Consider the following 12901-nt stretch of genomic DNA (forward strand, 5'->3'; position numbering starts at 1 on the left):
ATATAATTACTACCACAATAGTATCTTTTTAACATTGGCAACATATGCGAGTGAGACACAGTGCTCTGGTTGTGCTATCTCAAGGGGGCCGTTTTCTGTAGTCTGGTACGAACACCTTTCTGGCTCGGTGATAAGGTTCAATTTGGTATGGCAAAAAAAGTCATTGCGCTCTCCACTTTAATATAAACCTTCAAGGTTCGTACGTATCGACCTATGTTCGCTGTCAGGGCTGTGCTGTGAGGGCTGTCAGTCAGCAACTCAGCACAACCCTATCCATTGTCAAAGTCAAACACGTCATAATCATAAAGCCACTTTCATTCAAAATTTCGTTTCTTAGGAAAAGGAATCACAAGCCTTGGAACGGAGTATAAAAGTGACCGTCATTCGAATTTTCTTTATATAAAATATTCCACGAGTAAATTAATAATAATGGCCCTAGTAGAGAACAAAAAGATCCTTGAATTTCTAGAACTCGTCGGTCGTTTGAAGGTATACCCATATACCATTCTTGCAATAAAATTTTTTAGCAAGAAAAGATGTTCTGTCTTGTTTAAAAATTATATGAAATTTGTATTTTCCAGCATGTGAAAAGAACTGGCTGGGTGCTGTGTGATATCGACGATTGCGAGTCCATCGCTGGTCACATGTATCGCATGGGCATGATGACTTTCCTGCTTACTGAAGAGAACAACCCAACTAAATTGGACCGCTTCAGGTGCCTTCAAATAGGTGAGTTTTCTAATTGGATTTAATTTTAGAATTAGATTCTAAGATGTATAAATGAAGAGAAGGACTGCACTATAGCTAAATTTCAGGGTTGATGTATTTAATAGAGAGAATAAATATATTCCTCATATGGAGTCTCCCGGCTTAAGCTTATAACAGTTATAACGTGAAAAGGCATGGCATTAGGGGAAAAACTTATTGAAGATTTTCTGTATAAAATTAGGTTTCACTTTCTATCTCATTTATCACAATGGGTATTAAGACAACCTATTAAAGTGTAACAATTGTTGTGTAATTTAGTTTAGATATTGTAGTTGTAATTATCTGGAGTAATAAAATAAATCAAACATCTCTTTACGGGTGTTAGTGTAAGCCAATTTCATATTGGGTCATTTACTAAGGAAGTAAAATAATTTTTCTCACATTGTTGCTGTTACCTTCTGTAACAAAGATCCTAGTCCACAGGTCCTAGCTAATCTAATAAGTTAATATTATTATAATGACTCCAAATTTTGCAGTTAAGACTTCATTTTCCATCTTATTAACATTGTAAACTTATTAATATTAATACTCATTCAAGGTTTTTAGTCGCACATGCAGTAATAAATTTGACCACTCATAATAATCATGTGAAGGTTACTATGAATATATATATAAATATAAAAATACACATTGCACAGAATTTACTTGTTGACTTTACTTGACATGTCAATGACCAGTCAATGATAATTACCATACATGGCGGGAACATGGGGGTTTCCGTGCATGGGGTTGATAACTCGATAAAATTGAAGAAATTTGAACCTCATGTAATTCTATTTTTACCTTGAGTTAGCAACTTCTTCCTGCTATGCTCTGATTTGCTTCCTACTGAATTTCTGGCTTAAGTTTTAGATTAAATGTTAATTTAGAAATGTCATATAAAACAAAATATCTTAGTAGTCTTTATTGTTCATTGGCGTTATTTGTTCATGGTTGCCTTACAAAAAAAACATTATAAATCACCCAAAACAAAGTTACTTTATAATCTAAACACAGAACACATCCAGAACTCTTAAAACATATTCATTACTAAAGTGCCACTCATAAACCTTTTCATCAAACTTGTTAATTGCCTACTCACTCTTAACTTCTTCAGTTTTTACAAGTCACACACTGCATAGCCCTCTTTGAAATGAAATGTATTCAATTGATTCGGTTTTTTAAATAACCTGTTAAAAGAGTTTGATTTAAACATTTGTTAAAAATTACAAGCTTTTGTTTAAATTCACCTGTTTCGGCATTTATAATCAATCTTACAAGATAAATTTTATCCACTTATTGGTTTACCTTGCAAAATCATCTGAATAATGTAACAATGCAATGATATGGTTACGCTATGTCTAATGTAAGGTGATTGGGGGGAAAACCGTATATAAGACCAAAATGCGTTTTATTCAGTTAAGAAATGCCTGAAAGGGTAAGCTTATTATTTCAATTATTTGCCTTCCTTAATTAATGAATTGGAATGGGGTGTAGTTATTTTATTGACAATTAAATTTTTACAATATTTACCAATGATTGAAGCCCTGTTGGCCTACCAGTAAGAGTGTGCAACTTGCAATCCAGAAGTTTTTTTTTTAATACAATGTTGGTGGCAAACAAGGGTACGACCCGCCTGATGGTAAGCAGTCTCCGTAGCCTATGTACACCTGCAACTCCATCAAACCCAGGGATGATGAGGGGGATGAGTTTTTGAGAACTTATGTACGAAATATTATTTGACATTTACCAGTTTCATGAAGAAGGTTTAGGTTTAGGTGTATAATTTATTAAGGTTTTGTGTAACTCAGATTTATAACAATATATGATCAATACAATTAAAGAAAATATATTTTTTTTTGTCAGGCAGGCCAACATACTTAGGGCATGACCAATAAGAAAGGAAGAGCTTCGCTCCTTTTGCCTTCTGTTGTTGGAGTATGAGTATATAACTAACAATAAAGGATTAAATTAAACACAAGAGTTAGAAACTACGAAAGAGCCCACAGTCAGTTTTTATCACATAGACATACCTCGAATATCAAGCAGGTCTGATGATGAAGAGTGAAGCTAGCCATAGGAACATAAAACGTTTTTAACTTACCTTAGTGATTGCCTAAGTAAAGTCTGAAATAAAGTAAGACTAAGCTAACTTGCCAGCATTTTTGATAGCACAGACGATTTTAAACGTCATAATTTAATAGAAGTTTGATGTTTTGAATAACACTTGCACAGTCTGATAATCAAAATCGCTGCCGAGTTAGCTTGGTTGACTCTAAACAGTTGCATTGAAAATTTAAATCTTTTTACTCGTTACTGCCTATTCCAGCTCTCGTCCATGACTTGGCCGAGTGTATAGTCGGAGATATCACACCCCATTGCGGAGTCTCCCCCGAGGAGAAGCACAGGCAGGAAGATGAGGCTATGAAGAAAATCGCAGAGCTCACTGGCTTTGCTGGCGACAGGATGTATGAGCTTTACAAGGTGATTTAAATTTTGATAATAAGTATACTAGCAACACAGACAGACATTCTGGCCGAAATTAGGCTTTATTTTTTGAAATCTTATAGGCACTAAGTAGGTATATGTAGGTACTAACAATCACAATTACAAATTTTGCGAAACAGGTTCCAAGTCTACACACGGAAGAATACTTCAGTCTGGCCAGGCTTATCCACCTGCCAGTCTTTGTTGTGAATTTTAACAATTCAGGGACTAATGTAACTTTTAATTAAACATTTAAAACCGGGTATTTATTTTGTTAGCTTTATTTCCGAGGTTTCGACGCAAGTTTCCCGCGCATAACCCGATAAAATTATTCGTTATTTCAAATTCGCAATAGAGCCGGTTTTAAATGTGTTCAAAACGCGAAAGTTTCTCTAATTTAACTAGTACAACATTTCATCAAAATCAGATCATTTGGGTTATTCCCAATAGTTACCACCAAATTGTTTTCAGTGGTAATTACTGGGAGTTTTTTATACTTATTTCTTTAAAACAAACCTCGTTTAGAATAAGGGTTTCCGTTTCCTGCCTTACATTATTAAACTCAATTATACTTTCCCGACTTTTGAAATAGTTTACATAACTAGTATTATTATTTTAATACTCACTACAAAAGTGTATATCAATCTATTAATAGGAATTTTAATTATAAAACTCCCATGGGATTAAGTAAGTAACAGGGGCGGCGGCTCCATACAACTCGATTCCCACCGGCTTGCCTAAAATTTATTGCTACATAAACCAAACTTATAAATCATCATTAAAATTAAAAATATTATATCCATAATGAAAACACTACATAATACATTACCTTGGAATTGTTAACACGATTTACTAAAGCTTCACTATTGACTAAATTTCAACTAATCATAGCGAGCGCGCAAAGAGAAGCTCAGCTTGACTATTCATTCATGCGCCACTACACAGATACGAAAACTCACGCACACGCTCATAAATTTTGCTATAGAGAGTACGCGCGAATGAGCTTCAAAGCAACTCGGTCTTGTATCGAGTTATTCATTTGAATAAAAACCTTAAACGTAAGAGTATAAGGTTTATATTGGAAAAATGCACGCACATATTCATAAAGTCCGCGAGTACTGAGGGGCCTACCGCGTACACCGCAGTACGCAAGTTGCGGGCAACTTTCTCTTTTACTCCAATAGCGTAATTAGGGTGACAGAGAAAGATGCTCGCTATTTGCGAACTTCGTGGTACGTGGCAGGCCCTCTGTACACGGCCGCGATAACTTCAGTTATATTACCATGCTGCTTCATTTGAATTTAAACCTTAAATACAAACAGGTAAGATTTATATTAGAGTGTAATGTTTCACAATTTTGAATCGGGTGCGTTTGCCGCGCGTATGCTTAATATTGCCATACAAAAACATTGAATTGAATAAATGGGTAAAATTTTATGGTATTTTACTATTATTAATACCAATTTTAGTAAAAACCTTTTAAAAAAAGGTAAATTTTAATACTAAATCCAAGTATCTTATGTAGTCTCATCTCAAGTTTAATTATTTGATAACGAACGTTTCTTCAAAGAAAGTACTGTTTGTAGGTTTGTAGTAATAGGTTTTAGAATTCGTGGGTGAAAATGGAATTATGTTATGATAACACTCGCGTCGCGGTTGATACCAAGGCTTGTTGTTATTATTAGAGTTTTAAATGTTTTTATGTGATTTTATTTAGTTTTGTGCACAAATTTATATATAAAGTTACTAAGCCCGTGAAATTTTGTATGTTTTGGTGTATAATAGTATGGCAAAGATGGTTATTCACTAACTGCAAAAGGTTGCGCCCAAGGATACACCTAGCGCACGCTTCACTCTTATCATGAAAAAAAGTACATAATGATAAATTAGGTTTTTTTTTTGTTCCGAGTTGCCTAGCCAGAATTTTCACGCGCCGCTACTGGTAAGTAAGTAAATATTCTTTATTGCACCAACAATTATACATTGTACATATATGTAAAACTACAAATGAATTTTAAAGGAAAATAGAACCATGTAACAACAGGCGGTCTTATCGCTAAAAAGCGATCTCTTCCAGACAAAGATCAAAGAGCTAAAAATGGAGACTATTAAACACAAACACACATACTACTTATATAAGTATTAAAACAATACCTAATATACTAATAAATATACAATATAATATATTAAAAAATAATAAAATATAAAAATATATATTAAAGATTAAAATCAATTTAAACGGGTTACTCACGTATAATTAAGTCTATCGATAGCAGTTGAGAAGCATTTCATTGAAGTGCATTGTTCTCTTAGTCAATAACGTTGCTTTGTCGCCACTATATATGAATACGCGCAGTTCAGTATTACACAAATATATGTTACGTACCTATGGTTACATTTTAGGTAGGTAAGGAACATATGTTTTTAATTTGTACAAGGCAGCTATCCAACCAACGGCGAAGCAGGGCAGCAATCGGCTATTTACTCGCGGAAGAATTTGTAAATGCAGATCCTGTATGAATAATTGAGTATGAGTAAAGGAGACCCATATATTAATCGCTAACGCTGGCTGTTCGCATCGCCGGCGAGCACGTTTTTAAAGAGTGTGTTCTTAACCCTTTATATCATAAACACAAACATCACTCAAACGCCAAGCTCCTGGACGCGAGGGAGCTAATGTAAACCTTACTCGACAGTGTGAACGTTACTTTGACAGCGTCCGCCATAACACCTATAGTTGTCCTTGGCGCTGTGGCCACGAGTACTAACGACACCTTGTTGTTGTAGGTGTTGTTGGCGTTCAAAAGAGTAAATAGTGTGTTTTTATAGACTGACACTCACCGGTATGAAAAAAAAAAACCGGCCAAGAGCATGTCGGGCCACGCTCAGTGTAGGGTTCCGTAGTTACTCTTCCGTCACAATAAGGTAAACTGGAGCTTAAAGTATAGTACATTGTTAACCAAGGGATGAAACGGTACCTTTCACGCGAGTTAAACAAATAGGCAAATTTGCATAATCAGTACCTAATTAAAGTAAGTCTTTTTACTATGAAGGGGAAACTTTTAGCGATAACTCAAAAACAGCTAAACTGATCATGTCCGCTATAGTTTTCATTTAATGTCTTTCTTAAGCTCTACTTCCACGATGTTTTTCACATTTTTTGGACCTATGGTTCAAAAGTTAGAGGGGGGGGACACATTTTTTTTTTATTTCGGAGCGATTATCTCCGAATATATTCACTTTATCAAAAAAATGTTTGTTGAAGACCCCTATTAGTTTTGAAAGACCTTTCCAACGATACCCCACACTGTAGGGTTGAAGCAAAAAAAAAATATTTTATTTTATTGTGTTGACTACGGAATCCTAAAAAGACCTATCACTACTCGCCGATCGCCGTCGGTCGTAACACCTACCTATCTCTGTGTTCTTAACAATGAGTCACTGTTAAAGAAATTTCCTTTTTTGCAGGAATATGAAAATCAATCCTCACCCGAAGCAAATTTCGCGAAAGATTTAGACAGGTACGATATGATCTTACAAGCTTTCGAATATGAGAAACGTGAGAACGCTCCCAAGAAACTACAAGAGTTCTTCACAGCGACAGAAGGAAAGTTCTACCATCCGTTTATCAGGGACTTGGTAACGGAATTGTACAGGCAAAGAGAGGAATTCGAAAATAAATTTGTGGTGAATGGTACCACATAACTCATATTTATCAATTCTCTAGTATTTTTAAGTTATAAGCCATAATTATAATCGGCTTGTGAAGCGCAAGAATGTATTTAAGATTTTTATTTTTTCAATGTCTAACTAGACTGGTTCTACGTGATGACATATCTGACGTCATATCTCGTCTCATCTCATCATATCAAGAGCAGTTAGGATTATAGGGCACGACCACCAGTGTCTCCACTCTCTACAGAATTGTGACCAAAATTGTAATTGTACGCCGTTGGAACAAGTTTGTAAACAAAAATATTTAGGTGTTATAATTGACAATCGCTTTAACTGGAGTGACCACATTGACTCAGTGTGCACGAGATTGCGAGCTTTAATGGCAAAAATATATATTCTACGAAATAAAATTCCATATAATATTAGATTGGATATTTATAATGCACTCGTGGAAAGCATAATTTCCTATGGGTTAAGTAGTTATGGCCGTACATTTAAGTCATACCTTGACAAAATATATAAGCTGCAAGTTAGGCTGCTAAAGTTAATAGTACCCCGTAAAATGAAAGAGAACCTTGTGTGTGATAGTGACCTCTTTACTTTATGTAAGGTCCTACCGGTTCACACAAAGTTTAAACACCATATGCTAAAAGAGCAATACTTTAGAAATGAAATCCAGCATTTAATCTCACATCCAATAAATACGCGGCAAGTAACAAATCAAATGCTTCAAAAGCCCCAATTCAACAATTTTTATGGCAGAAGAACATCAGAATACATCATACCAGAGTTAATAAATAAGTTACCTAAAGAGTGGAAAGATAAGATAACACCAAACAATATAGCATATATTCTTAAAAAGGAAATGCTTAAACAATTAAATATTTTTAACTAATACATATTTATGTTATTTCATTTAGTGCAAATGGAGCAGCCTGTATCGAGTAAGCGGGGACCGGTTCTTGTTTTGCTCGGCCGGCCGGTATGATAACAGACGCGCTCAGTTTGTGATATTTGCAATTATAATGTCATTTACGAATTGGATGTATATGTGTATTGCATTGTATTTCTAATTATTAAATACTGCGGAATGGAGTATCGAGACAAACCATTGTGGTTTAACGATACTTTTTGATCAAATATTCTGTAATTGTGTTTTACCTGTAATAAATAATAATAATAAAAAAAATAATAAAATAATCTGATGTCCAGACGGTACAATTTTTCGCACAATTTAATCAGTTTGTGATGACGCAAAAATGAATTTGGTTCGGGATATCAATTATTCGATTGTAAGATTATGACCGATCAAATAGAGGTGCCGACGCAAAGAATGCCTATTTTCGCCGCTAGTATGCACTTGTGGTAATTTGACCATAAATCTAAAACTGGTATTAAATTGTGTATGTGTAAACGTTAGGTGAAATTGACGCCAATTTAATTTCTGATGAATCAAAATTGACATTTGATTGTCTCGTCTGGACGCCCCCGCTAAGATATCTCAGTGTATAATATATTAGTTCATGTCATTCACGATGACACGCAGATTTGTGAAATCTAACCTTTAATACCATGTACCATGTACCATGACCAATACGGGTCAAGGCACGCGTCGTCGTGAATGACACGATCTATAGAACGCTGCATACTAAAACAAAGTGACGTTGGAGTCCTATATCAAAAATATTGAAGTGGATTTAAAAGTTTTTTTTTTTTTGCTTTTTTACAAGAAACAAGATAAAGAGTAGTCCTCAAAAAGTTTACGAACATTAACACGAACAGTTTCTCAAATAATTCGCGTGAATAATATTTAACCCTTTTCCAGGCCGCACTAATCTACAAGGTTTTCCCAACAAAAAAGCAAATGTACCTACTAATTCCCAATTAATCCAGCTTTAATTATTCATCCATTTAAAATAAGCCATATGTCCTGAAAGTACAATCTAATTTGAACTTTTAATCGGATTGTTAGAGTTAAATTAAAATTATATTAGCGCATATGTGGTCGATAAATTCGAAAGGTCGGTTAACGTGTAGTACCTAGTGTTTTTATACTTTATTTGAGAGAAAATATTATAACAAAAAATATTACATCATTATTGGATGTTTCATAATTTTAATTGTTTGAGTGATTCGTTGATTTTTATGATTATTTTACCATTATTGTTTACCGAATTGTTAGTTGTTAGTACAAACGTGCAGAATAATTTCATAAGACAAAGGTGAGATATAAAGGTTTTATTGTATAGTTCGTTTTTTATAACTAGAAAGAAGGTAAGCGATCTTGACGTCTTTTTATAATATAAAAATAAAAACACTTTTGAAGAAGTCACAGCACATTATGTGTACGATTATTTATATTCTTTTGCATTCATATGGAATATAAACCAATTTATAAAAAGCGTTTTTCAATCATTATCAAAATAAAGACACGTCAAGATTGTTTACCTATCTTTTTTCCAATACTAAAAAAAATCGGCCAAGAGCATGTCGGGCCATGCTCAGAGTAGGATTCCGTAGTTACTCTTCCGTCACAATAAGCTAAACTGGAGCTTAAAGTATGGTAGATTGTTTTCCAAGGGATGAACTGTGGGTGTACGTCTTTTTACTATGAAGGGGAAACTTTTTGCGATAACTCAAAAACAGCTAAACTGATCATATCCGCTATAGTTTTCATTTAATGTCTTTCTTAAGCTCTACTTCCAAGATTTTTTTCATATTTTTTGGACCTATGGTTCAAAAGTTAGAGGGGGGGGGGGGGGACACATTTTTTTTTCTTTCGGAGCAATTATCTCCGAATATATTCACTTTATCAAGAAATGTTTGTTGAAACAAAAAAAAATATTCACCCCCACTTTACGTGTAGGGGAGGTACCCCAAAAAAAATTAAATTTTTAGATTTTATTGTACGACTTTGTCGGCTTTATTGATTTATATATCCATGCCAAATTTCAGCTTTCTAGCACTAACGACCACGGAGCAAAGCCTCGGACAGACAGACAGACAGACGGACATGGCGAAACTATAAGGGTTCCTAGTTGACTACGGAACCCTAAAAACGAACTATAGGCAATACCAAAGAAACGGGCTCACCGACTCCGAGGGTTCCGTTCTGTCCCTTTGCTAAGAGTTTACCAATTAAAAAGCTAATTTATAGGTAAGTACTTACTCGTAACAATTTACAATTATGTGGGTCCTTCCATTTTTTCCTATTTACTTACTCTACTTGATTTTCCACATCACACCTAAGGCCCTTGCATCTGACTACATAAGGTAGTTACATGGAAAGCCACATATGCTTAAAGCTAAATAATGTCCGCGACAAACTCCAGTAGGGCTATCATGGTCGGCTCTTTATCATAACCATGCTGCCACCGCAGAAAAACGTAAATTTGTATAGAACTATATCTACAGAGTATACATAGACGTTATAATTGTTCATAAGTGTATTAATTAATACGAAAATATTTTTCGAATAAGTCCAAATAGTCAAATAATATTACGGATAGAACCAATATAAAAGTTAAAGGAATTAGATATAATTTCTGTTGTACATATATTCCTATGCACCGCAGGCAAGTTAATCCTTTTAAAAACCTATAATCCGCTTTCATAGCTTTTATGAAATAATGCAAAGCCAAAAAATGTAGATCAGTGTTTTCATTGTATTTGTTTTGTTCCATTTGTTGATTTGTTTAATGATTTATATTGTTTCCTTTAACAAACTATGAGTTTGTTTTAACTTTGCTATAATTAAGGCAATTTTATATCTAAGTTCGCAATTTTATATTCACGTTGTCTACCAACCAGTATTCATTGTGATTTATGATAAGCTGAATTTGGTAGTACTTATTACTCATAGAAACCGAAACGTAAAGTGCTACCTCTATTATTAAAATTAAAATAACGATTTGTGTATACATGGATTTTTATTTCAAGTGTGCACATGACCAATTACCGTTGGAACCGTTTACCGGATAGTGTTGTAACTGCTCCGTCGGTCAATGTTTTTAAAAACAGATTGGACAAGTGGCTTTTAAACAATAAGTTAGACTGATGTTACTTAGTGATGTGATACGACTTTACAAACTTTGAACTGTATAATACAGGACACTGTGTGACATAGGCTCATCAGCTAAATAGCTGCTCGCCTATAATTATATAATAATAATAACTTTACTGGGACAGAACTATAATTACAGACAGAACTATCCACTACAACAGACCTGATATTACCCTTTATGACAAAACCGCAAAAACTGTATATCTGATCGACGTTGCTATCCCTAACACCCACAACCTCACCTCTACACACACCAAAAGATCAGTAAATATACAGTACCCCTAGTGTAAATTTTATCGACATCATAACGTGACGAACGCGTTTGCGTTAAGTCTCATTTTGTATAGGATTTTGAGTTTCCAAAACGTCCCGCTTGGCGCGCTCTTTCTAAATCCAATACAAAATGAGACTAAACGCAAACGCGTACGTCACGTTTCAAAATCGAATTTATTTACACTAGGGGTACTGATCTATCTATAGAGATTAAAACCCAATGGCGAGTGAACACAGTAAAAACTATTCCAATTATCGTTTCATCTACAGGTGTTATTCCTCGCACTCTGAATTCCAGCCTCAAGACTCTTGATATTCACCCACTCACGCATAGATTTATAACTAACCTAGATGCCTAGTCTGTACATCCCTAGTGAAGCCATTTCGAGTACGACATTATGTCGCCCTCGTGTCATCGTATCCGAACGGCCCTCGCAGTACTCAAGGTCGAGTTGGTTTGTGTACACCTCCCGGTTATAAATTAAAAAATACAAGAAAGATGGTTGTTTGTGCGGTGAATTGGTGTCACAACACATCAGTGAATAAAAACAAACCGCCTGATATAACATTTCATGCGTAAGTATCCAGTTTAATGTGATATTTTTACGTAATTGTAAATACAAAAATCCAAATTTTCGTCAGCCGCCATTACTTATAAATGTTGCCAGGTGATATGAATCTTTTTTCCTCCAAATGAGGCATGACGATTACATTGATAAAATTAATATGCTTACTTTAAGTTCCTTGTATGACTATAGAAAATATTCTTTTTTAGTTTTTCATTCTTTTATTTCAAATTATGTTTTGTCTTTTATAAAATTACAGTTTAAATTCATATTTTTATTTTGTGTGATATTCGTTTTAGATTTCCGATTGATCCGCTTCTGTCTGCGAGATGGACGGAAAAAATTAGATTAAATAGGAACGATGCAATATGGAAACCGACTAAACATAGTCGAATATGCTCTCGCCATTTTGATGAGCAAGTAAAGTAAATTTTATGTGTGGAACACAGGTGTTACAGTTAAGGTCTGTAAAAACGAAACGCAACTGTCACTGTCGCACTTATATGGAAGACTGATAGAGAGACACAAAGCGTTTCGTTGTTCGAAGCAATAGCGATTGCCATCTTGGCTAGGCCTGCAGGTACAATTACTAGTACTGACGATAAATAGTTATTTGTTTTACAAGTGGAAAAGTTGTTGTTTAACCGCTCGTGCTAATATTGCTACTCGAGCTAAATAAAGATCCAAAATGTCGAAAAATGGAATCTTGAGCGTTGCGAGGGTTTCAAGTTACGAGAGTTAAACAAATTTTGCCCCAAGTGAAACACAAAACTTTTCACCACACTAACCCGAAGAAAATATTAGTCAAATAAAATCAAACCAAATCAAATCCAAATGATCGTCATTAAATATTTATCATTTAAAATCATTATTCCGAAGTCAATTCTACCAGCTATTATCTGTGTACATTTGTAAAATAAAAAAAATAAACGTTTTTTTATTTAAACATTATTTCACAAAGTACAGAAATGCAAAGTCCTTAAAAGAAACCTTGAAAGCTTTTGCTACAAATTTAATATCTACATACACACTCCCAAATGATTGATAGCCAAGTATAAGGATGTGGTTAAAATCCATCTACTTTAAGGGG

General features: G+C 34.4%; 1 protein-coding gene across 1 annotated transcript; it reads left to right on the plus strand.

The window, feature by feature from the left end:
• Nucleotides 1-85: 85 nt before the first annotated feature.
• On the plus strand, nt 86-7015 carry LOC133519134 (5'-deoxynucleotidase HDDC2). Its single transcript, XM_061853081.1, has 4 exons — nt 86-489; nt 582-729; nt 3077-3231; nt 6703-7015. Exons 1-4 carry the CDS (start codon nt 430-432, stop codon nt 6937-6939), a joined length of 600 nt encoding a protein of 199 aa, XP_061709065.1. The 5' UTR covers nt 86-429; the 3' UTR covers nt 6940-7015.
• Nucleotides 7016-12901: the final 5886 nt, after the last annotated feature.

This window comes from Cydia pomonella, chromosome 6 (assembly GCF_033807575.1).
Source record: "Cydia pomonella isolate Wapato2018A chromosome 6, ilCydPomo1, whole genome shotgun sequence".
NCBI classification, from domain to species: domain Eukaryota; kingdom Metazoa; phylum Arthropoda; class Insecta; order Lepidoptera; family Tortricidae; genus Cydia; species Cydia pomonella.